The sequence below is a fragment of the Phalangium opilio genome, unplaced genomic scaffold (assembly GCF_054372755.1).
Source record: "Phalangium opilio isolate 3A_F unplaced genomic scaffold, DU_Popi_V2 ptg000025l_1, whole genome shotgun sequence".
NCBI lineage: Eukaryota > Metazoa > Arthropoda > Arachnida > Opiliones > Phalangiidae > Phalangium > Phalangium opilio.
Window position 1 is genome coordinate 4541526 of NW_028324156.1, and position 25153 is coordinate 4566678.

The 25153-nt window shown below is 34.6% G+C and overlaps 3 protein-coding genes across 7 annotated transcripts; 1 reads left to right on the top strand and 2 right to left on the bottom strand.

Moving 5' to 3' along the window:
* Window positions 1–154: 154 nt before the first annotated feature.
* On the bottom strand, window positions 155–1610 carry LOC149691901 (uncharacterized). The gene is made up of 3 exons (XM_089869370.1): window positions 973–1610; window positions 688–899; window positions 155–619 (listed from the first exon to the last, which is right to left on the bottom strand). Exons 1-3 carry the CDS (start codon window positions 1301–1303, stop codon window positions 401–403), a joined length of 762 nt encoding a protein of 253 aa, XP_089725496.1. The 5' UTR covers window positions 1304–1610; the 3' UTR covers window positions 155–400.
* A 572-nt stretch (window positions 1611–2182) lies between these two features.
* Window positions 2183–5057, top strand: LOC149691902 (uncharacterized). Of its 5 annotated transcripts, XM_089869376.1 has the most exons (9): window positions 2183–2990; window positions 3160–3211; window positions 3323–3356; window positions 3417–3522; window positions 3589–3690; window positions 3762–4150; window positions 4210–4234; window positions 4308–4395; window positions 4461–5057. In XM_089869376.1, exons 2-9 carry the CDS (start codon window positions 3162–3164, stop codon window positions 4489–4491), a joined length of 825 nt encoding a protein of 274 aa, XP_089725502.1. In that variant the 5' UTR covers window positions 2183–2990; window positions 3160–3161; the 3' UTR covers window positions 4492–5057. The 5 variants fall into 5 exon arrangements, with proteins under 5 accessions (XP_089725502.1, XP_089725499.1, XP_089725500.1 ...); XM_089869373.1 differs by lacking the exon at window positions 2183–2990 and having other exon boundaries at window positions 3000–3211; XM_089869374.1 differs by lacking the exon at window positions 2183–2990 and having other exon boundaries at window positions 3000–3211; window positions 3323–3522; window positions 4210–4237; window positions 4306–4395.
* Window positions 4580–24472, bottom strand: LOC149691903 (uncharacterized). The gene is made up of 2 exons (XM_089869371.1): window positions 24064–24472; window positions 4580–6547 (listed from the first exon to the last, which is right to left on the bottom strand). Exon 2 carries the CDS (start codon window positions 6376–6378, stop codon window positions 5434–5436), a length of 945 nt encoding a protein of 314 aa, XP_089725497.1. The 5' UTR covers window positions 6379–6547; window positions 24064–24472; the 3' UTR covers window positions 4580–5433.
* Window positions 24473–25153: the final 681 nt, after the last annotated feature.

The following is a 25153-nucleotide window of genomic DNA, read 5'->3' on the forward strand; positions in this document are numbered from 1 at the left end:
TATTTTGATTTCGAAAGTGGCTGCGGGGTGGCGCCACCATCTGTTCTGAGGGTCTCTATATAATTACGCGCGAAATTTAAAAGCGACATTACATAAGGTACGTAGATAAATGTATGAAGTTTTGGTAATATCATAATATAGCAATAATTAAGTACGTATTTCCTTTAGTATAAGGTAAAAAATTTATTTTAACGTGTGTTCTTGATGACATTCAAAACTAGGCTTAGCATTATTCATTTCCAATTGAAACCATGATTGCTAAGCCTAGGTCAGTACAAAATTTCTTTTGGGACACTAATTAACAATCAAAACATGTAATTATACTTTTGTTCAAGTGGAGTTTGCAGCTGTTGCGCCTTTGCAAACTGCGGTTGAACAGTAGACATTATTTAATAAGTGACTAGTCAACATCAACTTTCTTGTATGATGGAAAGAATTTGGTCCATCGATGGTCACCCGGCGGTGTGACGTAAGTTGACTCTCCCTTCTTGACGACGTAATATTCATCAGGAACCGCGTATACAATTCCTTCCGCTTCTGGCAATGTCACAACCGTGACTCTTTCACCACTTCCTGGAGCTTCCTGTTGATGGGTTTTGGCTTCTGGTAGCTGTAGGGTCTGCAATAAATCACATATAATACGCGTCATACTGAACCAAAAAAAGCAAAAAATTACTAAGAACTTACTGGTCGGTTGTTTTTCTTTGGCGTACTACTTGTGACGACGTTATTCTGTGGTTCAACTTCCTCCGATGACTTATTTGGCCCTTGAGACTTATCATGACACACTCTTAATGAGCAGAACTCCGTGACTGTGAACCCAATTGCCAACACGGAGAAAAGAAAGCCAAGATATGTTATGATCAGCTTGAAGATACCAATAGTCAAAGCCCCTGGACCTACAGGGACAAAACTTGTGTTAAATAACCAGAGAAAAGGCTAAAATCACAGGCACCAGTCACGTGAACAAACCTTTCGTCAACAACAAAGCCGGAACACAAAGCACCGACTGACTATGAACAATGATAGGTACCACAACGGCTGCACTCATAACGACGTAAATGGCCGGCAACAACCGTTTCACGTGTCCATCCGAACGCTTTGCTTTTACAACCAAAGCGAAACCCGACAATCCCGCCAAAAACTGAAACAAACCAGTAACGATACTTCCCGCGTTGAATTCTCGACATCCACTCATCCGATTTATGTGCAAGTCCAACGCTGCCAAAACCCATAAAATAACTCCGGAACCCACTTGACACGTGGACGTTATCAATACGAAGCCTAACATGCTTCGACCCATGATCTACGCGCCCGAGATTACACCGTCCAATACACCGAGGGAAAGGACGCCAATGGTAAGAGTTTGTTTATATAATTCTTCTCCAAAAAAGTCAAAAAAAGTTTGCATCGAACTGAGCTAGCGTCTGAGCCCATGGAGACGCGACGCTGAAACTCTTAATTTAGAAACTCTTTGACTGGGGCTGTTTAGGGGATCATGGGATGTGATAAACTCCGGAGACGGGAAAGAGGAGAGGAACACAACAGAAATATATTAATCCGAAAATTGTTACTGTTTTAAAGACGTCCGGGATGACGAAAGATATACCCCCATAGCCCCTCCCCTAGTATTCCTAGTTTGTTAGGCTTAGGATAGGTTTAAGGTTTTAGTGGTCAATGCCTACGTCAATTTATGAGAGATTAGATTCAAGTGTCCTGTTGATGGTATAACTTTCGGGATTGATTCATTTCTGACACTGAGTACTTCCCCATCCCTGTCGGAACGAATGAAGAGAGAGAGAGGGCTTGGGTTAAAACTAAGAAACGGGATGGTCTAGTTCGAACCAATCTTCCGTGGCTCATTAACCATTGATGACAATGGGTGTGGGAGTAATTATACTAGATGCGAACCCACGTCTATGAATGATTCGTCATCCCCGTCCCCCAACATGGAAGGTTTTTAATACATTAATGACTGCTATAGCCGTCTATGTTTGTCTGATTAGCTTCGTGGTTTCTTGAATTCGTTGCCCTTCAATATTGCAACCCCCTCCCTCCTTTTCGTGGCGGTTTTCGGAAGCAACTGACATCGTGGTATATGAGAGGCCCAACTTTTTGGTGACTTCATTCCATATGGATAGTACGCTGATACCATGAAAACTAAACATAGTACGCTGATACCATGAAAACTAAACATAGCTCCACGGTTCTAGCTTACTGATGAGTTGCTTGAGAGCCATGGATAGTAAATTTAGAGTTTTTTGTAGACTTTGGAGTCCCCCCCCCCTTTCATAGCCTGTCTTTTCAGTCGCAGTGAATTCATTAATTTCTTTCATGAATAATTGTAGTTATTTATGAAATCAGGAACAACGTACATATTAGCTGTACGTGTTCCTGATGAAATAGAGAAGAAAATTACAGCTGTCTGTGGTTGAACTACATTATTGGGTGAATTTATTTATGGTGAAAGGAGCTCAGGATATGTCCCAAGATCAAAGAGAACTTCTCCAGAGTAAACATTACTCCTTGTTTATCATTTTATCGCTGAGAGACGAAAAGGGTCAGATATACAAAACCGGGGCTTTTTTTATGCATTGAAACAAGTTGAAAGATGGATAATGGTATATTTCATGGTGTGTCATCGAAAGTAATTGTTCTTGGAGACCCTCTACTTCCGTTGTTCCCCTGGGTGGGATGTTAATTATACAATTTTAGGAGTTTTACAAGGGTGGAAGGTGATTTTTTTTTTCTTTTTCGTTTCTGTTGGGTTGGCGGCGTTTAATTAATTATTTAATTTCCCGTACTATTAAGGCTATTTCAGTTATGTCAAGAACCCCCTTTGACATCTGTCGGTGAGTTGGAAGTAATTAAGTTTTTATTTTTTTAAAAAAAAATTAAGTTAACAAAAAATATGACAGCTTATTTAAATTTTCCGCAATGAATTTTCAACTCCAATTTAACTCCTCCATGGTTAGTTCTAGGAGAGGCTGGTAGGTGGCGCCAACTTATTTCCACTTGTTAGGCCTAAAATTTTCAGTCATTGAAAGTTGAAAGCCGGGTTGTTTGATCGCGATTTGTCTCGTGTTTTCTAATTAAAATTCAAAATGCCATTAAATAATCACTTGAAAAGTGATACTTATCGCCTATTTTCCTACCAAGGGATGGTATTTAAATTCTGGATTCACGTTGGAAGCCCCAAATGCCTTCAAAAGTAAGTGTAACGAATTTTTGGTTAGTTTTTTTTTTACTAAGCCTTGGCTTAAAATTTTAAAACATTGGTATGCGTGTTCGTGTTTACAACTTTTCCTGTTAATATAATTAGGCTTAAATCGAGGAAAAACAATGGTTATCTCGAGGTAACGATAGTTAAAAATTATTTGAAGTTTTTTGAAACTAAATTGATTGTGTTTATAAAGATGCTCGTTAGAAAATGCATACTATTTGCACGCAAGAAGGCTAAAGCTCCGGCAACTTGCCGTAGCACTAAACTAATACGCGGAGATGGTTTTGTCGTCAAAATCTGTATCTTTTTGTAATGAATTTTAATGAAATTTACACGAAATAGGCTTCCTTATCTTAAGAAATTAGCTTTAAATTTTTGGAAGTTATCCCAAACGGTCAAATTCAATTATGAAGGTAAGCCTTTGTCTGGATTCCCGTATCAGTTGAGAGTTAATATCAATTTAGACAGTAAGAGCTTGTTTTCTCAATCATTCTTACATAATTCAACTCTTTAAATTAAAATTATTTAAATGGCTCAGATTCTGAACGAAAGTCGTCAGAATCAGCCTCTAATGCAGCTCAAAAATCAGTTAAATCTTTTAGTGGAAGTGGGCAGCGTGATTCAGTTATCCACAACCCTGTTGAAAGTAGTGGTAGTCAAAGCTCTGCAAAATCTAGCACTTTCCATAAAACCAGTCAAAGCTCTGCAAAATCTAGCACTTTCCATAAAACCAGTCAAAGCTCTGTAGAGTCTAGCACTTTTCAAACCGCTAGTGAAAGTCAGACTAATCCAAATCCTTATGAAAGTGGCAGTGAATCTAGTGTTATTAGCGTAACCAGTCGTGATATTGGGGATTTTAACACTAGTGATTTACCATCGAGCCCCGAAAAGCGAACCTTTGAATGGATTACTTCATGTCCTTTAAAGGTATCACTAGATTTAAATAATAATTAATTAACTTAGACTAATTTTAATTTCTAATGAAGGAAACTGAACCTGAAATTGGTGTCAGTAAGTTAAGTTATATAAAGCTATTCTCTCAACAGAACAGTTACTTAAATACGTAATTAATTTAATCTTGTAGACCCCGATAAAAAAAAGGATTTTAAAGAAAATGAGGCTGCAAAACGAACACTAGTTAAACATGAAGGGGTTTGGACAAAGATTTTAAAGTAGTGAATAAAATTAGTCGAAATTATTTTAAAATTTAGTCTAAAATTCTTTAAATTTTCTTTAGTTTCATGAAAAAACCTTTTTCATCAAAATGAATGGACATACCATTACCATAAAAACATTATATAACCCTTTCTCTCGTTAGATATCCAACCGGATACTCTCATACATATTATAACACAATTTCATTTTTAAAACTTTTTATTATCAATAAACGTTTATTATTTATTATATACATCACTGGTATATTTTATTTTTAATTAGAAATTAAGCCAACGTATTTAAACTAAAAGATTATGGCAATTTTAATAAAAGTTTTTTTATTTTGACAAAATAATGATATATTTATTATTATTTTTCTTTAGAAAATTTATACACCCCAAACAGCGGGGGATATTATTAAAGTATTCACTATTTAGTAGATAATTATTTATTCCAAAGGCACTTATTAATATTTTTAATTAGTCCGCTTAATAATTAAGAGTTGAAACTTCGGAAGGCAAAACTAACTTAAGTTTTTTATATTTCGCGGGAAAAATATTCTTGGCAGTGTTTTATTATTGGAAGGTAGATGGCGTTACTGATGGCTTGCTTACTTGAGTTTAGTTTCAGTTTCATTTTGACCGCGCGTAATTCAAATCCACGATCTGACATTTAACTCGTAATTAATTTAAATATTTTGCGTCCATTTTTTAGGTTTAGGTAGATTAGGTTTGTCACTTTAGTTAATACGTCCTAAACCCGCATATTTTTGTTTGTTTTTCACTAAGCCTTGCACAAAGACATGCCGGTTCGGTAATATACTAGGAAAACACTAAGTAACATCGTAAGTCTATATTTAGCACAGTCTTATAAGTACATCGCTACAAGCATTGGGTGTTTTTGCATAGGTTAATCACGCCCATAAAAATGTCAATTTTAGGCTCAACAGAAAGTAAATAGGCATGCTAAGCCTAATTTAGCCAAAAATCTTTTTGTTATACTTTATTTGCAAATACCGATTCTAACGCTTGTCCATTGGAATAACTTTAAATATTTCAAGCTATTGTGACTCCCAAAATGATGCCCAATATGACCCCTACGGTCACAACCCCAAGAATTATCCAGAGCACGATTAAATGTCCCTTGCAGCAAACTTGATCCATTGTATAGTCGTCTTCGTCCATTTTGGCTACGAATTGAGGCGGTGGTGTGCGCAATTTAAATGGGTCTCTCATGGGAAGGGGTTCTGCCCCCGCTGGAATAACCATTGGCCTACTGCGCATTAAAGTTGGCGCCAAAAAATGTGGCGGGTAAGGTCCACCATGTGGTGGTCCGGGCGGGAAACCTCCGTGAGGTGGGAAAGGGACTGCCAACATTTGCATAGAACCGTGCATCGATTTTTTGTCCATCATTACGGATGGAGGAGGCGGGGGGTAATGCATAGGCGGTCCTCCGTGAGCTCTGACGTCAAATAAAGATCCGTAACGCCTCATTGTGGGCGGTCCACTAGGCGGGAAGACTGGAGGTCCACCTCCGTGAACGGGACACGGTTCTCCGTCCCAAGTAGCCAGGGCTAAAGTAGGCACGCTTCTTGTTGACCTTAAGGTACCATTCCTGAATGGTCCAGAGTGCATGTGATGGTAATTATCCATAACAGATGGCACGGGTGGTGGATGACTTAAACCTAAATGGTGCAAAGAGTGACTACTCCCTCCGTGATGGTTTAAACGACTGTTATTCCCGCGACTATAAGGTCGTCTAGGGGGATGACGCACCATGGGAACCTCTTCCCTGTCGTCCGATGACGAAGTTGTAACGGAAGGTGACGAAGGACGGAGATACGATTGCGGATGGTGACGAGAATGGTGTTGTAATTGATTGTTGTGATGGTTACCCGAGTATGGTCCTCGCGAATAAGAGCTGCTCATAGTATTTTGCGTGTATCCGTGATGGGGCGCGCGTTGTGATGACGGGTAATCACCTCTGTGACGCCAAGCCATTCGATGACCTCACTCCTGATGGCACCCACCTCGAGATACGGGCATATACTACCATAGGAAAAAGAAATCGAGTCTTGTTGAAGGTGTCCCGCGACGTCTTAGCAGGGGAATGAGGTTTGACCTTTAAGGTGACCTTTTAGGAACCCTGATGGTGCTTTCATTGCGAAGCCTATGAAATAAATAAATAAATAATCATTACAATTCCTGTATACTGATTAGAACAGTGAATGTTTTAACGCTGCACACCAAGAACCCTATTAAAACTTGAGAACCTATTTACGAATAATCTTGCCAATAAGATGAGGGAACGTATTTTCGGTAAAAGCATAAGTTTATAAGATATGTTCCATCCATAAGTATGACACTACCAGAAGTGAGATGAAACCAGAAGTACTGAGCTAAATAAATTCTTCACTCGGCGAAAGTGAATATTCTTGATAACACAAGAACGGTTGGCCCTCTAGTAGCGATTTCTGAATTTTCCCTCCAATACGTGAGACGCTCGCGGTGGTAGACGGCCGAACTAGATTCAAGCACCCGCGTCCGTGTTCGGCCGCTTTAGGTTGAGGGGAAGGGGGTAGGAAATGTTTTTGGAACTCGACCAATTTTTTTCTGTCGAGTGTAGGCGCGATGGAAGCGGAATAAAATCCTCAAATTTGTTCCTTAGTGCCAGGATCTATTACCAATGCTAGAGCCCTTCACTTCGAGTCTCATCTCACTTCTGACACTACCTATACTTCGTAATGCTAGAGACTTACAGCTCGAGCTAGTTCGAGAACGACAAGCGAGAATTGAAGTACTACACTCGGTTAGTTTTGCACGAGTTCCAACTTCCCATTTAGTCTGTACTAAGCCTTTGACAGCGCCTATCACCAGGCGTCGCTTTACCAGAATCTATGACCTACATCATCACTTCATGAGAAGCTCCAGTTTGTAACCAGTGATAGACTTATGGTGAACATAACAAATGAACTTTTGATAAAAGTAAATATTTTATTTCAAAAATTCCGGACTATTCCCACTTAAATAATTCAAGGGAGAGTTGTTAAGCTTAATGCGGAGAGTTTATAGACAAGTTCGATTGCTATTAGCGTTTTTTTTTTAATGGGTGGAGATGAAATCACGGTGGAATCACCGATGCATAAAGCGAAGAAAACAGATTGAGCGGCCAAATTTATCAAAGATATGATGGATGCGTGCGATATTAAGTCTTAAGAAATTTTTATATACATAAAAAAATGAAAACATCCGCTTAATTTTGATTGTGTATCTGCAATAGCAAAATAAAAACTCTCCTTCTATCGACAAAATATATTATGAAAAGAATTCAGGGTCACTGACATAAAAGTTAAGTTTGCTTCTTGACTACATTATGACATCGTTTTGTTTTCAAAGTAACGTCAAGTTCTACCAGGGATAGATTTAATTTTAGAAGTAGGAATGGAAAACAGAGTAATCTGGGCGCGCGTAAAGTGCCGGACCCCCTTCCCCTGGACGGGGGGTATGAAAGAAGAGGCGGGTCATAGCGACAGAGGTACAAAGGGATTACGTATTTTTCGCCGTCCCCGTCAGCAATGTCATCAAAACGTAGATTAAGTGATCCAATAAGATAATTTAAACTTTTCGTTACGTGTTGGAAGGAGGGGCTCTATACTGGGCTATGAGTCGGACTGAAGAAAATACAAGAAGTTCTCCATTCTTACTTCTAAAATTAAATCTATCCCTAGTTCTACAAATGGCAAAGGAATATTAATTCCAATGCACTGGTTATGACGCGATCAGGAGCTGTGCAGGGTTATTAAAGATTTATTTCAGAGTTCCCTTACTTGTACATGTTTTCCATTACAGTTTAAGGTCATTTTACTTGAATGATTTTAATTTTCACTTTTATTTCTATAAAAGTAACTATACTGGGTGTTCTACATGGTGTTATCTGAAATTAAGGGGGATGTTCTTTGAACCGACGATTTTGAGTCGAAAATGAAATTTCCAAGACATTTTCCCGTCCTGGGTCACCGTTTACAAGTTATGATTGAAGTGTTTAATTAAATTAGAAATCATTGTCTAAATCAGTTTCTTCATTAAATTCAAGAAGTCATCTGTACAATACTTTCAGAAGCACCTTGCATATTTGTCTTAAGGGGGAAACGCATTTAAATCAAAAACACGTACGTGGTTAAGTTTCTCTAAAACTGCCGATAGTTGCCTATTTTCTATTCCCTTTTCTATATTTTTCTCTGTTAAATTCTTGAATTAACACTGAGCAGATTCAAAGAATAAAAGTAGATAAACTTAAATTTAGCTTGGGTCTTTTGTTGTTTAAAATTAAATTATATTTCAAATATAAATCATTCGAAATTAAATAAGAAAATGCTTTTTATTTATTTATTTTTTCTTTCTTTGTTGAAATATAATTCAACTTTATTCCGAGTGTGTTCAAGAGAGAAAGAGAGAGTGAATCTTAAAAGAGAGAGGGAGGGAGAGAGAAATTCTAGAGAGGAACAAATTTACTCTTTCGGTATTTAATTTCACGCGTATATTTTAAGTGTGAGAGAAAAAGTTTTAAAACAGTTCTCAAATATATACAATACAAAAGACAAAAATGAATAATTATTAAAAAAAAAAAATCCCAACTCAAGTTTTCGGTGTATAGGTCATTGAGCCTTGTAACCATAAATATACAGGAATACATTTTTTCCCATGAAGTGAAATTCTCTCTATTCAACTCTTAAATTTACAACCGAAAGTGTTTTAAATCTTCAGCATATAGCCTTGGGAACTTAGGTAGTTTTTGAAGTGAATAAATAAATAAACTATTGTCTGAGTCAAGGTTCGTTAATTTAAAAATACAATTCTTATTTCTTAAATATTTTATAAATCATTTTAGGAAAGGTTTATGTAACAAACGTTACTCGTAATTCAAATACATATACTTTTTTTCATGAGTCAGTCATACTCATAAGAGGGCAACGGTCATAGACATAATTTGAAACCTATTGTCCCAAAAAATATTCGTTAATTTGAAAACGTACTATGTAATCAATCATTTATACAGAGTACAGGGTGTTTCCGTTAAGTCTGTTAAAAATTAAAGGGTGCGTCCTTAGGGTCAAACCAGGGATAGATGTAGTTTTAGAAGCAGGAATGGAGAACGTTTAGTATTTACTTCAGTCCGACTCATAGCCCAGTATGGAGCCCCTCCCTCCAACACGTAACGAAAAGTTTAAATTATCTTATTGGCTCACTAAAACTAGTACTACGTTTTGATGACGTTGCTGACGGGGACGGCAAAACATACGTAATTCTTATTTACCTCTGTCGCTATGACCCGAATCTTCTTTCATACCCCCTCTGTCCCATGGAAGGGGTCCGGGACATTGACGCGCGCCCAGATTACTCTGTTCTCCATTCCTGCTTCTAAAATTAAATCTATCCCTGGTCAAACTGAGTGGAAAGTCTCAAAGAACATGCTGTGGCCTACAATATTTAGTTACAGAGATATGTGCTCCCAAAACATTGATGGGTACCCAAAATAAGGAAATAGTAAAAATACATGTGGAGTAATTAGCTTTATTTAATTACTATTAATTATTATTTATTATGCCCATTTAATAGTGCATTTCTGCTATAGATGGGTTCAATATCGTTCTTAGATTAAGGACGATTGAAGGCTGACATGTCTTACTTAGGGAGGTTATGTCATATTAGACAAAATTTCGAATTTTGAATCAAATCCAAAACCACGTAATTAAAAAAAAATAAGGAATTTAAAATCGACTGAACTCAAGGTCTTTTAAGCAATGCTTAATAATTTGAAAATTTCCCCAAAATTTAATTGATATGATCGGTTTTAATTTTTCTTTTCAAGTTGAAAAAGTAGGGCAATTCTCCAACATACTTTCTTTTGGGAATTTATCTTTCTTTTAAAGGGAATAAAAATAAGGCTCTAATTAAAAATTTTAAACACAAAAGTAAAATAAAAATAAGATTTCTTTCTTATAACAAAAACGCCTTCGAGCCAGATAACTTTCACCACTAAAAATTGAGGAAAAATTTTAATTATTTTAATCTGAACATCTAAATTAAGCTAAGTCTAATTACCAACTTACTATAAATACTTTAAAATTAAAATAATTGGACTATATCGTTTCATGAAAAGATATAAATTCCAGCGAAGTTTAACTTCAATAGATTTATATGAATTATTTAAAAACCTCCATGAACAAATTAATGAATTTGAGGCAATTTTAATGTTAAAAAATCTATATGAATTATTTAAAAACCTCCATGAATAAATTAATGAATTTGAGACAATTTTAACATCAATAAATTTATATGAATTATTTAAAAACCTCCATAAATAAATTAATGAATTTGAGTAAATTTTAATTTCAATAAATTTATATGAATTATTTAAAAACCTCCATGAACAAATTAATGAATTTGAGGCAATTTTAACTTCAGTAAATTTATGTGAATTATTTAAAAACCTCCATAAATAAATTAATGAATTTGAGTAAATTTTAATTTCAATAAATTTATATAAATTATTTAAAAACCTCCATGAACAAATAATAATGAATTTGAGGCAATTTTAACTTGAATAAATTTATATGAATTATTTAAAAACCTCCATGAACAAATCAATGAATTTGAAGCAATTTTAACTTCAATAAATTTATATGAATTATTTAGAAACCTCCATGAACAAATTAATGATTTTAAGTAAATTTTAACTTAAATTTACATGAATTATTTAAAAACCTTCCCTTCATATTAATTAATTAATGAATAATATTTAAGTTTGATGATAATTTTAAATTTAAATTTATTTTTACAATTACGATATATATCCCTCCGCCAACTTAGTTCCATCATTAACCCGCCATTAATTAAACAAATTCACGGGTACATTATTAATTAAAACCCCTTAAGTCAGATTGTACCTTGAATGATAATAAGCAACTGTATAAAATATAGGTTTATAGTACTTTTTTACAACTTAAGCACACTAAGTTTAAAATAAAATTAAAAAAAAAACGCTTAATAATTTCCTAAATTCCATCTTTGGGCGATTGTCGAAAATTATTTCGAGCAAGGACGTACCGTATTTTCAGTCGCTTTCAATTTTTTTATATTTAATAAAACAGTAAAAAAATTTATTTCACCTGTTATGTGTTTTAATATATTGGACACATTTCAAAAGCCCGTAGGAATTTGAAAACTAGTTTGCCTCGCCCAGAACCTAATAAGTATTAAATTCTTAAATCAGAATTGTTGGTGGTGGTTTTTTACGAATGCCTTGGAGGTATTTTTTTACGTTGGATTTTAATGACTATATACATATAAATCTGCTTTCGTTTTCAAAGAAATACCTAAGCCTAAATTAGTATATATACATAAGTTTATAAGATATGTTCCTACCATAAGTATGACACTATCTATACTTAGTAATGCTAGAGACTTAGAGCTAGTTCGAGGGAGAACGACAAGCGAGAATTGACTACACTCGGTTAGTTTTGCAGTACATCTTCCTATTTAGTCTGTACCCAAGAAGTGATATCCAGTTTACTAGGGAGAAGGTATAAATTCGCCACATTTCTAGCTTTATCTCCAGTCCAAACGTAGGTCCGGAGTTAATCCCCGCCTCTAAATTACAACCAGCATTTCATTGGTTCTTGAAAACTCACGTCAGCGCGTCTACGCGAATGACGAAAATTACAGTCATATTTTCCGACAGAGGAGAGGCGAAATAGCCCGGCCTCCTTTTACGGCCCCCCTTGTATTTTTAAAGGGGGACTGGGACTATGGCGCGCGAATGCTTGGGCATCTTATACCTTCTCCCTGGTAAACGAGATGTCCCTTCTTGTATGTACTTTGAAAGCGCCAAAACCAGGCGTCGCTTTACAAGAATCTAATCTATGACCTACGTCACTTCATGACAAGCTCCACTTTGTAACCAGTGACAAACTTATGGAACGGAACATATCTTATGAACTTATGGTATATAATATATTGCTTCGGTTTTGAAAGAATTGGCAAAAGCCTGAATTTGATTTCAACTTATTTAAAATTCTAAGGAAATTATTACCAGAATACAGTATATTATTTTTAATGAAAGAAATTTTATTTTTATTTACAATATTTCGAATTATTATTTTCTTAATTAAAATTTACGGATTATTATATATTCATACTATAACTCTCTATTTATTAACTTAGACATTAATTTATTTTTTCACCTATGAAGCAATTTTACCGTACTGCAAAAAAACTGAAATTTAATATTTGATTTTAAAAGCATTACAATGTGTCTCCAGTTCTTTTGAATATTGCTCCATGGTGATAGATTGCCAGCAACCAATATAAAACGACCTCGCCCTTAGCATGTAGGTTTTTATGGCATATTAATTACTTAATTATATTTTTAAATATAAAATATACTTAGTATGATTTTTAAAGACTTAATAACTTTAGATAAAATCTGGAATTTAAACTTGGCAATTTTAGGCCTCGTTCATTTTAAGAAAAGTCGGATGAAAAAGTTTACAATCTTAAAAACACGCCTTTTATATATATAAAAAAAATAACTTTTAAACTGAAAATCGGTGGGTCAAACGCGGTCAAATTTTTTAACTTCTTATTTCTTCCTAATTCTTCAATTTTAGTAAAAAAAAATTTTTATATTTTCATTTAATAACATTCTTGGGGCGTAGTTCTTTTCTTTCAAGAATTTTGAGTGTGAGAAATTTTTAAAATTAAAAACACAATTTTACTAAAACTATGGCATACAGTAAAAGGCAAGTTTGAAATTATTCTTTAAAATTTATATATATATATACAGGGTGTTTCTGCCGCAAATTAAGGGGGATGTTCATTGTAAAATAAAGTTTTGAGTCGAAATTGTAACTTCTATCCCCATTTTGACCTAAGGGTCACTGTGTTGAAGTTAAGATTGGATGGTGTATTTTAGTGATGACCCCCCTTAAATTTAATTAAGAAACTGATTTAGACAATGATTTCCAATTTAATTAAGAGGCCACAACTAAAACACTCAAATCATAACTTGAAAACAGTGTCCCTTATAGCAAAATGGCGATAGAAGTTACATTTTCGACTCAAAATCGTTTGTCCAAAGGACTGTGAAGAAGCTATCGGCGGGCGGGTAAAAATTACTTGAAATACGTCACAGGCACCACGTGACAAGATACAAAGACTCCCCATATAATGGGACTGGACACCTAGTCCTTGCTTTTCGCGAGATTGCAGCGCCAATTCCTTGAAGTGCTTGTTTTCGAAATAAAACGAACCAAGCTTCTTTGAACCACGCCTCTCCTCGGTCACGTTACTCTGACGTATTTCAAATAATTTTACGCACCCGTCGATGCCTTCTTTAAGGCCTGTCCAGACTGACACATTTTGCGAGTTCGCATCTTCGCTTTGCTTGTTTGCAAGATCGCGCTACTGTCCACATTGGGTTTTCGCTACTTTGCGTCCTCACCTCGCGAACATACAAATTTCTTGAGACAAGGCCAAGAATTTCGCGCCTTCGCGAGAAAAGCACCAATCACAGACGAGAAGAAGGCTGGGGCGATTAGTTCCGATTTTCTCTTAGGACAACGTCCCCATCGACAGGCAGATGGCGCAATGATTGCTCAAACTTTATTGGCTCTCAGAATGGGAAAAGCAAAATTTTTGCGTGTATCAGAACAGAAGTGCAAATGTTTTTCGTGATCTGTTGCGAAGATGCGAATAGACGATGGCGCGAACACGCGAGCGCGAGTTCAATGTGGACAAAGCTTTACAGTCCTTTTAACTTATTGCAGACTTATCATAAACACCCTGTGTGTAAAAAAAAATCTATATATTTTTTGAAATTATGGTACGTCGCCCTAGTCTGAAATATATAACGACGTTTGGTTGAACTGGTTCGGAGTTTAAAACTTTTTGCATTTTACTTGATGATAAAAGGTCAAACCAGTGGTCAAACTACTTTCAACGGGACACGATTACATTCTTTTATTTGGGTTCAATTTTGCTCTGATTATCCGGTTTTCTACGTAGCCTTTAAGGTGAGCTAACTACTATCTATGACTGCTGCACTTTAAAATGGTAAATTTAATTTTTCAGAAGCTTTGAATGAAAAACTGGTTAAACTCCAGTCAGTATTCTTTAGTTGTCACAATTTGAATAGTTTAACCCAAATTTTAACCGGACTAGACTATAGGAATATTTGGTTTCTTGTATATACAGAATTTTTGCTTATATTTGACCAATGATTTTTCACCAAAAACCTAATTTATGTATGTACATAGTAAGCACATCTCATATAGTCTGGAATAAATTAAGGAGGATGTTCTTTGGGAAATCAATTTTGAGTTTGAAAATGTAACTTCTATCTCCATTTTTGCCATAAAGGCCACTGTTTTCGACTTATGATTTGAGTGTTTTAGGGAAGACCCCCTTAATTAAATTGGAAATAATTGTCTAAATCAGTTTTTTAATTAATAGCCCATCTAATCATAACTTGAAAATAGTGGCCCCTTTGGCAAAATGGAGACTCAAAATTGATTTCCCATTGAACATATCCCCATAATTTCTGTCAGTCATGCTTTTCTGAAGCACCCTGTATAGTTTTCCTACAGCTACGAGGGTCAAAATTGTTAAGTAAAGGGTTATTTAATATTGAAATATTACTTTTAAACAAACCAGATTATCTAGTTCTAAGATAAGCCAACTTTATAATGCTCTTAGATTTTCTAAGGTCAATGTAATATCAAACAATGATTGCTGTATTGAACATAACGACCTTAAACGTCCTCTCCAAGTTTAAAATTTCTTTTAACACATCATTAACTTCGAATAATGAAACATTAAAGTCAACCTTATCTAGTTACTTCAACCATTAAGTAAAGTAACCCCGAATATCGTTCACGCCCACATAATAACAACGATAGATCTGGTCTACAAATATTGATTGGTTCAATAATAAGTTTATAAGATACGTTCCAATCCATAAGTATGACACTACCTATATTTCTTAATGCTAGAGACTTAAGAGTGAGAGCTAGTTCTAGCAGAACGACAAGCGAGAATTGAAGAACTACACTCGGTTTGTTAACTTAGTTTCGCAGGGCTTCCATCTTCTCCTATTTAGTCTGTACTAAGCCTTTGACAGCGCCAAAACCAGGCGTCGCTTTACCTCTAATCTATGACCTACCTCATTCACTTCATGACAAGCTCCAGTTTGTAACCAGTGACAAACTTATATGGAACGTATCTTATAAACTTATGGTTCAATGCAATATTCATTTGAAGTTCGATTTAATTCGTGTAAATTAAATGGGGATCAATTTTGGTTTAAGGTGATTATTTTTTGAAGAAGGAAACGATTTAAAAATCAATCTTAGATTGAGTTGGATTATCTTCTTAATCAACCGGTTTTACTAGAGTTAAATCCATTCCTTTCTAAGATTGTCATTGACCTCCTCGTGTCGCGCGCGCTTGTGATTTCCTTTCGACCTATTTGCTAATGGCAGCTCAGTGCCTTTCACTGTGTTACGTTCTATGCAAACATATCATAGGCTGTCATTACCCTTCTTTATAACAAATTACGTAATTGTCAACTCAATTAAGGAAATCATATTTATAAAGCTTACAATTTCAACGCGGAGTTGCGTCCAAAGTGTTTATTATAGTTTTGCCAATTTCTTCCTTCCCGGTTAGGTAATGTTTTTGTTTATGAAGCCATTACGTCATCAGGTAAATCATACACGTTAAAAGGAACGTGTTAAAGCGATTAAGCCTCGTAGGAATTGAATTCTCGTTATGAAACGAGTTCCTGTAAAGTCAAGTTTATTGACGGATGTCAATTTCTTGAACCGTTACAAACGACGGAGAGGATACTTGTTCAAAATTCTTAAGCCTAATTTTAGGGTTAGGAAGAAATTGATTTAACGCTACGTGATCATCCCCTCAGAATTAATGGCCTTTATACATTAATTTTTAAATGAATCCAAGCGTGAATTCATAAATTTTATAAAATTAAAAAGTGTTTTTCAATTTTTCTTCTTCTTCTTTGAATTTGAACCAAGTTTTTGTTAGTGAACTACAGACAATCTGATTTTAATTATCAATGATCAATTATTTAACACTAACACCTTTCCTTTTAAACTTTCTAATGAATTGTAATTAATTGATTTAAATAGTTTGACCAATTGTTCGGGGTTCAAAAGTCCAACTTTGATAGAAAACAAGTAACGTTAGTGATGATGCTACAAACTAAATCAAGACAATTCTTCATTATAATTTTACGAAATTGTTTTGACCTAGTACTCATTTCCGGTTTGCTTATCCTCAAGTTCACAGGACGTGTCATTAATTCAGATGACGTAATTAAGACCAACCGACCGTATTCACTAATCACGTGACATTGTCTAACAATAAAGAGCGCGCGAATTTTAATATTAAAACGAGGCTTAACGAAAAGATTCATAATAACAAGGCACGTGAAATTACAAACAGGGAAGCTCGCGAATTTTATTCTTCAATTTAAAACTAGGCTTATTAATGTATTAATGTATTCGTAATCCCAAAGCACGTGAAATTACAAACAGGAAAGCACGTGAAATTACAAACAGGAAAGCGCGTGAATTTGTTTTTTAAATTTTAAAACGAGGCTTAACGAACATTGGCTTCCTTTAAGGTTAGACCAAGGGTTAGATAACTTTTCGTGTAATGTTTTATTGAGACTTAGGCTTAACGTTAGATATACTGGAGTATGGCGTGACTATTAACTCCTCCATATTTCGTGTAAAACTTTAAATGCAACAAGACTTCTATAGATAAGTATATATTAGTTCGGCATTTGAAAAAGAGAATTTCTCGGGAATGGTAAGAAATATTTTAGACTTAAATTCTACAGCAAAATCAGGTTTCTAATCACGACATAAAAAAAAAATAAAAATAGAAAACCCACACAGAACTTTGGTTTGCCAGAATTTCGAAATATAAAGAATGTATAGGTGGAAAATTCCAGACCATTTTCAAAGTTGTCTGCCCAAACATTTCTTTACTTGTGCTTTCCTAAACGTAATTGATTTTTAATATTTAATGATTATAAGAACTATTTTTTCTTACTGGCAAACTAAATAATTTAAATAAATCGGGTTCTCTTTTCTTAAAGTTGAACAAAATTGAATTAAAGTTTTGTCGTCTGCAATAGAACGTTATGGCATTTTCTAAGCCTAATTATTTAGTTAGAGGCTCTGTTTTTTAATTCGTTTCGTTCATTGGATAATTGTAATGTCGTCTGTTAAACACTAAAATACGAAATATACATCGCGAAATTGGGACCAATTCATTAAAATTCAAGGACGTATTTAACTCTAAACCTAAAGTGCCACATATAACATTAATAATTTGATAATAAGCCAGATTTTCTTGTTTTCATTCACGTTAAAACTCTCCGTGTCAGACTTCATAACGTTCGACAACTTCCTTTAAAGATTAAAAACTGCTTAAAAAGCCTCGTAAAATCAGTTTATAAAAAAACTTAACTGGAAAACTTCAACGACTTCGCGAGTTTTACCGCCGAAGTTTTCTTTCCATATTATCAAACCTTAGCATTTAGGTTACGGTTTTTCGGTTAGATTAAAAAAAGAACTAGGTCTTGTCTACTCTTAATCTCTGTTATACTCTATAACACCATGAACGTGATGTATTATACACAACAGGCATTTAGGCTTAGCGCTTATGGAAATGGGTGCAAGTTGATTTTAGCGTAAGTTTCCATCGCTCGAGATTGTACTATATTTTTTCTGTAGCAGATGCATAAGTTTATAAGAAATGTTCACCATAAGTTTGTCACTGGTTACAAACTGGAGCTTGTCATGAAGTGAGGGAGGTAGGTCATAGATTCGAGGTAAAGCGACGCCTGGCGAGGCTTAGTACAGACTAAATAGGGTAGGAAGATGAGCTGTAGTCCATTCTCGCTTGTCGTTCTGCTAGAACTAGCTCGAGCTGTAAGTCTCTAGCATTACGAAGTATAAGTAGTGTCAAACTTATGGAACATATCTTATAAACCTATGGTAGATGCTATAGTACATTCGGTGTTTAGTCATGTAGGTCAGATGCCCATTAAAACCCCCGGTAAAAAAAAAACAAAGAAATACCGAGAGAAAAAGTTAGAGAAAAAATATAAGAAAAGAATTAGGTAAATTTTGGCGTAAATAATTTGTTTACGGATGATATGCGGTTGAAATATTATTACGTTTAATGAGTTATATGTAATACAATGAAAGGCACTCGGGGATTTATTAGAAATAGCGCTTTCTATACACCCTTGTGTTTAATATCTATTGGTTTCATTTGGGTAAACAAACTAGACGCTTATGATTTAGAGAATTCATTCTTTTTTTCTATTCAAGCTTATTCGTGAGTATGTGATTAGAATTAATTATGAAGTATGTTATAAAAATATGGAATAAAGATTTAAATTTAGTTTAAAGGGTTAATTATGTATAGAATTAGCTTTGTATGTTCAGGTCTTCAATATGTATGCAGACTCCTTGGAATGTTACCTCCCTGTATTTTTATTTATTTATTTTTTGGAGAAACAAGCATTTCTGTGTTGTTTATTTCCGAGCGTGAACTAAATCTAAGTCTATCATTAAATAAACTGCATAAATTGATCTAGATTGTAATTGCTTGCTTATTTGGAATTCTTAAGTATAACGTATAAATGTACTTAACGTCAATCATGTTTTGCGAACAATGCCTTATTTTTGTTTATTTAGTAGTAAGTGCCAGAAAGGTCAAACAAGGCCTTATTTATTTGACTATAGGCCTAGTCTAACACTAAGTTATATAGTTTTCTTTAACCGAGTTATACTAAAGTTATAGAATAAAAATTACCTTTAAGATTAGGCTTAACGACAAATAGAAATTACGTTAAATTTTATTTAAATAAGTATTAACTCCCTTATCCATCTCACATTACATTAACATTATCTCCGTATAGTTAACAAGTCAAGGGGTTTTGCACGCAACTCCAGAGGATCATAGCTTTCGTTCTGAAGTACTTTGAATATGTTATAGCCCTATTTCTCCTCTTTTCAACGGTACTAAGTACTTGGGGCTGCGACAATTAGGGCCCGAGTAATTAAGCAAAATGTTCATAAACGTCCTCTCCATAGGATTATCGTGGGCATTTTACACGACACCCTTTAATTCTGGTTCTATAATAGATACAGGGTAGTCCTTTGAGTATGATATAGCACTATTTCTTCCCTTTCCAACGAGACTAAGTACTTGTGCTTGCGACAATTAGGTCCGGAGTAATTTAGCAAAATGTTTGTAAACGCCCTCTCCATAGGATTAACGTGGGCTTTTTACACGACACCCTTTAACTCTGGTTCTCTAAGAGACACAGGATAGTCCTTTGAGTATGTTATAGTCCTATTTCTTCCCTTTCCAACGAGACTAAGTACTTGTGGTTGCGATAATTAGGGCCGGAGTAATTAAGCAAAATGTTAATAAACCTTCTCTCCATTGGATTAACGTGGGCTTTTTACACGACACTCCTTTAACTCTGGTTCTATAATAGATACAGGGTAGTTCTTTGAGTAAGTTATAGCCCTATTTCTCCCCTTTCGAACGAGACTAAGTACTTGTGGTTGCGACAATTGGGGCCGGAGTAATTAAGCAAAATGTTCGTTAACGTCCTCTCCATAGGATTAACATGGGCTTATTTACACGACACCTTTTAACTCTGCTTCAATCAGAGATACAGGGCCGTCCTTAGACTATGTTATAGCCCTGTCTGTACTAAATACTTGCGGTTACAACAATCAGGGCCCGATTAAGCTACACGTCAAATAAAAATCACATTTACTCTATCAAGAATTTTATTGCCGAGTCTGACCCATACCATACCTATCCCACAATGCATCCATCGCGAAACAATCCTCATACAAAGGACATTAAACTTTAGCCCACCATATTAAAGTAACCAACAACAACCCACGAGTCTAGAATTCTCCAGCCCCCGTCATATTTGCTGCTACGTATATACGTCGATGTATGTACATTATAATAAACTCGTTTGGAAATTATGGAAAGCTATATAGCCATATAGCCATATAGCCATAGTTAAATTGCCAGTTATGTTTTTACTGTTCGTTTCACGACTCATCCCCAACCGACGCAGCTTTCTACATATATTTAAATAGACAATTTTTATTCTTTGTTACGCAAATTTCCGGCTATAAATTAAGGCTTATTCTGGAACATGTTTTAATCCCCCCCTTGCTTATAAAAGGTCGTGACCCCTATACAGTATAAAGGTATAAAGGTATTTATTAAATCCTTAAAACGTAACGTAAAAACGACACTGGGAATCTTTATGGTGCTGGAATGATACTTGGAGATAAGGGAGGATATTATTGGCGTCACCATGGATCACAAATCGTGTTAGTCACAACTTGAATTAGTTTCAATTTTTAATTAGGTCCGATAGAGAAAGATTCCTTGTGCCGTTTCTATTTTATTGCTTAATGTTACCATAAACAAATACATAAGTGTACAGGGTGCTGTTACAAAAACGAAGGGTAATTATAGGACCGAGGTAATTAGGTTACTAAGGGGGTCATCAAAATTATAACTTAGGTCAAAATCGGTCATAGAAGTTACACATTTTCGACTCAAAATTGATTTCCCATAGAACCATCCCACTGTATTTTTGGAACACCCTGTATCTAAAAATATATCAAACGTTGCTTCCCCTTTCATACCTAACACAGCAGAGACAAAGATAGAAACATTCCCAGTGTCTCTTCTAATTTATAAGGATTAAATTCACACTAAATTTAATTTAACAGTCAACTTGACGTTTTTCTTTCTTTTATTATTTCTTTTCTTCTAAGAAACAGGTCTTATCACCAATCTAGTTTCTTTTAACCTAACCATTCAAAACCAAGGTCCATTTCACCATTATTATAGCCTTCTCTGTTAATCCAAGTGTAAAATCTAGTCATATCCCTTAAAATACCTTTAACCATTCTTATTGTCAAAAGAATTTTTTATATACACATATTTATAAAAAAGAACTGCATCGTGAACTAGGCGGCTTTTGAGTCACATTTAATTTTATTACTTTTTATAAAAAAGAACAATGGGAAAACGACCTGCCTTCACTTTTAACTCTTTATATAATAATAATATAGAAGACTTCCAAATCGTCATAATTGTTAATTTAATTCATTTATATTAATTACGCGTCCAAAAGAGGATGGGTTTTATTTTTATAATTCTTTGTATGATAATGAAATGACGTCATGGATTAAGGTTTATTTTTTTAATTTTATTTTAAAGGGAAGGGGTTATCTTTGTGAAAATGAAATGAGATAGCAGACGATTTTATAAATTTTATCACGAAGTTAGATACAGTTTTAAATCAAATTATTGCTGTTTTCCATTTGAGCAATTTTCTTGGATTAATAACGAAAGTATCTCTTTAAAATTGCAATAAATGCATCTGTTTAATTTAATATTGCTCCATGGTGGCAGGTTGTTATCACGTGGCATTAAATTTTTAGCAAATTTTTTCTTGGGCTTAAATCATTAATTAGTGGTAATCTGTAATTAATAATTGTCAATCAAATTCTCAAGGGTAATTTAGTTATTAGATTTTAATTAACAAACTCAACTGGGTGCAGGCTTTAATTGTCCCCCCTGGAATATTTACATAACTATTTATGTAAATCTTCCAAGGGGGCTGAGAGAGGTAAAGGGTAAGAGGTTCGATTTAGCAGACGCCACTAAGCCAATGGAGGATGGCGCAGTAGTCCTTGATTATTTTTAAGACTAATTAAATTTTAATTATTTTGTAATAAGAGATCATTTATTTATATTTTAATATTTTTCTTTTTATATTTCGAAAAGCCCGTTTTTCAAGGTGCAATGTTATAATACATTTTCTAAACTTTTCCTTTAAATTATTTGTTACACTATTCCTTTAATATTTTAGCGACCGGTCGGGTCGTACAGGAAAAATTATATCATAAATTAAGAGTACACGAAGGCAATCTAATCTAACGAGAAATGGCATACCATATAATTTTTCTATAGTCATCCTTAATTTAATGCCATTACTCTAGCACACGGAAATGTCGATGTGGGTTTTGTTGGCCCAGGATATGCTATAGCAAGCTCACCAATTTTTCAATATTTTTTTCCCCGTCTCTTGACATTTTTTTTATTTCATATTAAAACACAGTCAACCGCTACATTTTGGCCCCGAACTCGGCAATAAAATTTGAATATATGTATGTATTAATTTTTTTGCGATAATGATTGGAATTGAAAATTATCTTTATGAAATGACGCCTTTTTTCCCCCGTTGTTTTTGTTTTCTATAACTGTGAACTGGAATAACCCCCGGTTTAATATGATATCCGTCACCCCTTGACCTTTGAAACAATCCGTTTTGAGAATTAGTTATGATTTTCACTGATTTTTCAAAGAATAATATGATTTTTTGCCATGTGTTTTCAAGAATAATATGATTTTTTGCCGTGTGTTTTCAAGAATAATATGATTTTTTGCCATGTGTTTTCAAGAAAATTACGATTTTTTCCATGGATTTTCAAGAAATTAAATAATAATGATTTTGTCACGAGTTTTCAAGAAAAATATGATTTTTGTCCTAAATTTTCAAGAAAACGTGTGGTTTTTTCCATGAGTTTTCAAGAAAACGTATGGTTTTTTCCATGAGTTTTCAAGAAAACGTATGGTTTTTTCCATGAGTTTTCAAGAAAACGTATGGTTTTTTCCATGAGTTTTCAAGAAAAAGTGTGTTTTTTCCGTGAGTTTTCAAGAAAATTATGATTTTTGTCCGGAATTTTCAAGAAAATTATGATTTTTGTCCGGAATTTTCAAGAAAACTCGTGGTTTTTCCATGACGTTTTAAGAAAATTATAATTTTTGTCCTGAATTTTCGAGAAAACTTATGGTTTTTCCATGAGTTTTCAAGAAAATTATAATCTCCCCCTCCCCTGAGGTTTTTGCTCTAAACCAATTAACATGATGTTTCCTGATTTTTAAGTCAATTAAATTTGAAACAAAATGGTACGTCAAAAGATAAATGCCTGACGTCATACCAAAGTCGTAATTATTTTTAAATATAGACCCACTTTTCCTTAATTGCCGAGTAAAATTTGAACGTAATAACATACCTTTATATTGCCAAAAAAATTAAAATACAGGTAAACAATATTTACCACTAAACCCAAGGTTAAAGAAATAATTAAATTTAATGCCAATTTAAATAATCTTAAATCTACCCAACCATTTTTTTTTGTGAACGACTGAATATCATTAACTACAATCATTATTTATTAACTAATCCGGTTGGCCTTCACCTATCTGTTAAAGATATTTAAAATAAAACGTAATGAAGCCCACTCAATTTTATAAATTAGACGATACGGGCTGTCCTTTACAATACAGAACCAAATCAGCCCGGTTCTCAAACGAAACAAAAAAGAGCAAAAAACAATGGTGGATGATTACCATTACCGGCGCGGTTACTAATATATACCTGTATCAATTGTACATGTAGTTAAGTACCTAAGCCTTTCCAACAATGACTTAAGTTACAATCATATAAAGTAATTGAACTCTTACCCGAATATCCAAGTGTTTTGATGTACAATATTCCATTTGATCTTCCACCATTTCATTCAATTCATTATATTATAAAACACAGCGCGTTTCCCCCAAAAAAAGATGCCGAATTAGGACCAAACAAGTTAGGCCCAACCCCAACCACTGTTACAATCCAGGTACCGTCCTGGCTGGTGGTTGTTGAGGAAAACTCTGCAATAGAAGGACCGCGGCGAATACCAACTGAAGTCTGTCACGTATAGAAAACTACCGAAAAACTAACTTCGAAACTACTTTTAGTAGTACTACATCTAAAGCAGGTTGCTAGTAGAACTGGCCTCAGGTGCCATAGTTACTCTTTCACGTACAGAGCAACGTGTCTACGGGTAAAAAGTGTTTTCTAGCTTTCTATGGACGGTCGTGGTGTACCCCCAGGATGGTGTCTAGTATATCTTCCCTCCTTACCTGTAAAACTTTCTGGTTACCTGAGTTTTCACTCATGCGCAGAAACGTTTCGTCCGTTTTATCAAAAAGCCGGTTTTTGACTGTTGGATGGTGATGAGGAATTGTGACTAGATACGCAAAAGAATTCTTTGATATATTTCAATGGGTTGTTTTGACTAAGAGTAGCTTTAAACGTGGTGGTCATTCAAGTTGAGAATTTTGAAGGTGTAGGAAACTGGTTAGCGGGTTTTTCGAAGCCGGGTAATTGCGCATTTTGTGATGAAGTTGTACTGTCAAAAAGAAGCCGGTGCACCCGATAATACTTACCTATAAGGTAGATTTGTGACGTCATTCAAAGATTTGAGAGTGTTCTCTATAAAGAACGTTTGGAAAACGATGTAAGAAATTGCCCATAAAATGAAAAACGTGTGTATGAAAACGTCTCGCGTTCTAGACACGAGATCTTGCAATTTGGCGCGAGAAAAAACACACGTGCTTTTACAAAATTTTTAGTTTCAAACTAGGCTTAAGTTAACACCTACAAGTTTTTGTGAAATTTAAATTTATCGAAATTAGACCTAAAGCACGTTTCTTGAACTGTCTATTCTCAAGATTCAATACTATACTGCACTTCCGAAACCGGAAGTAATAAAACTTCCCGCCTTAA

Excerpts from the sequence above, each read along its gene's own strand:
- LOC149691901 (XM_089869370.1), bottom strand. The coding sequence starts at position 1,303 with ATGGGTCGAAGCATGTTAGGCTTCGTATTGATAACGTCCACGTGTCAA. Across the intron at positions 900-972 it reads GGCTTTGTTGTTGACGAAAG|GTCCAGGGGCTTTGACTATT; the intron begins GTTTGTTCACGT and ends TTGTCCCTGTAG. Across the intron at positions 620-687 it reads CAAAGAAAAACAACCGACCA|ACCCTACAGCTACCAGAAGC; the intron begins GTAAGTTCTTAG and ends GATTTATTGCAG.
- LOC149691902 (XM_089869372.1), top strand. The coding sequence starts at position 3,105 with ATGCCATTAAATAATCACTTGAAAAGTGATACTTATCGCCTATTTTCC. Across the intron at positions 4,151-4,209 it reads TTACTTCATGTCCTTTAAAG|GAAACTGAACCTGAAATTGG; the intron begins GTATCACTAGAT and ends TTTCTAATGAAG. Across the intron at positions 4,235-4,307 it reads TGAACCTGAAATTGGTGTCA|ACCCCGATAAAAAAAAGGAT; the intron begins GTAAGTTAAGTT and ends TTAATCTTGTAG.
- LOC149691903 (XM_089869371.1), bottom strand. The coding sequence starts at position 6,378 with ATGGCTTGGCGTCACAGAGGTGATTACCCGTCATCACAACGCGCGCCC.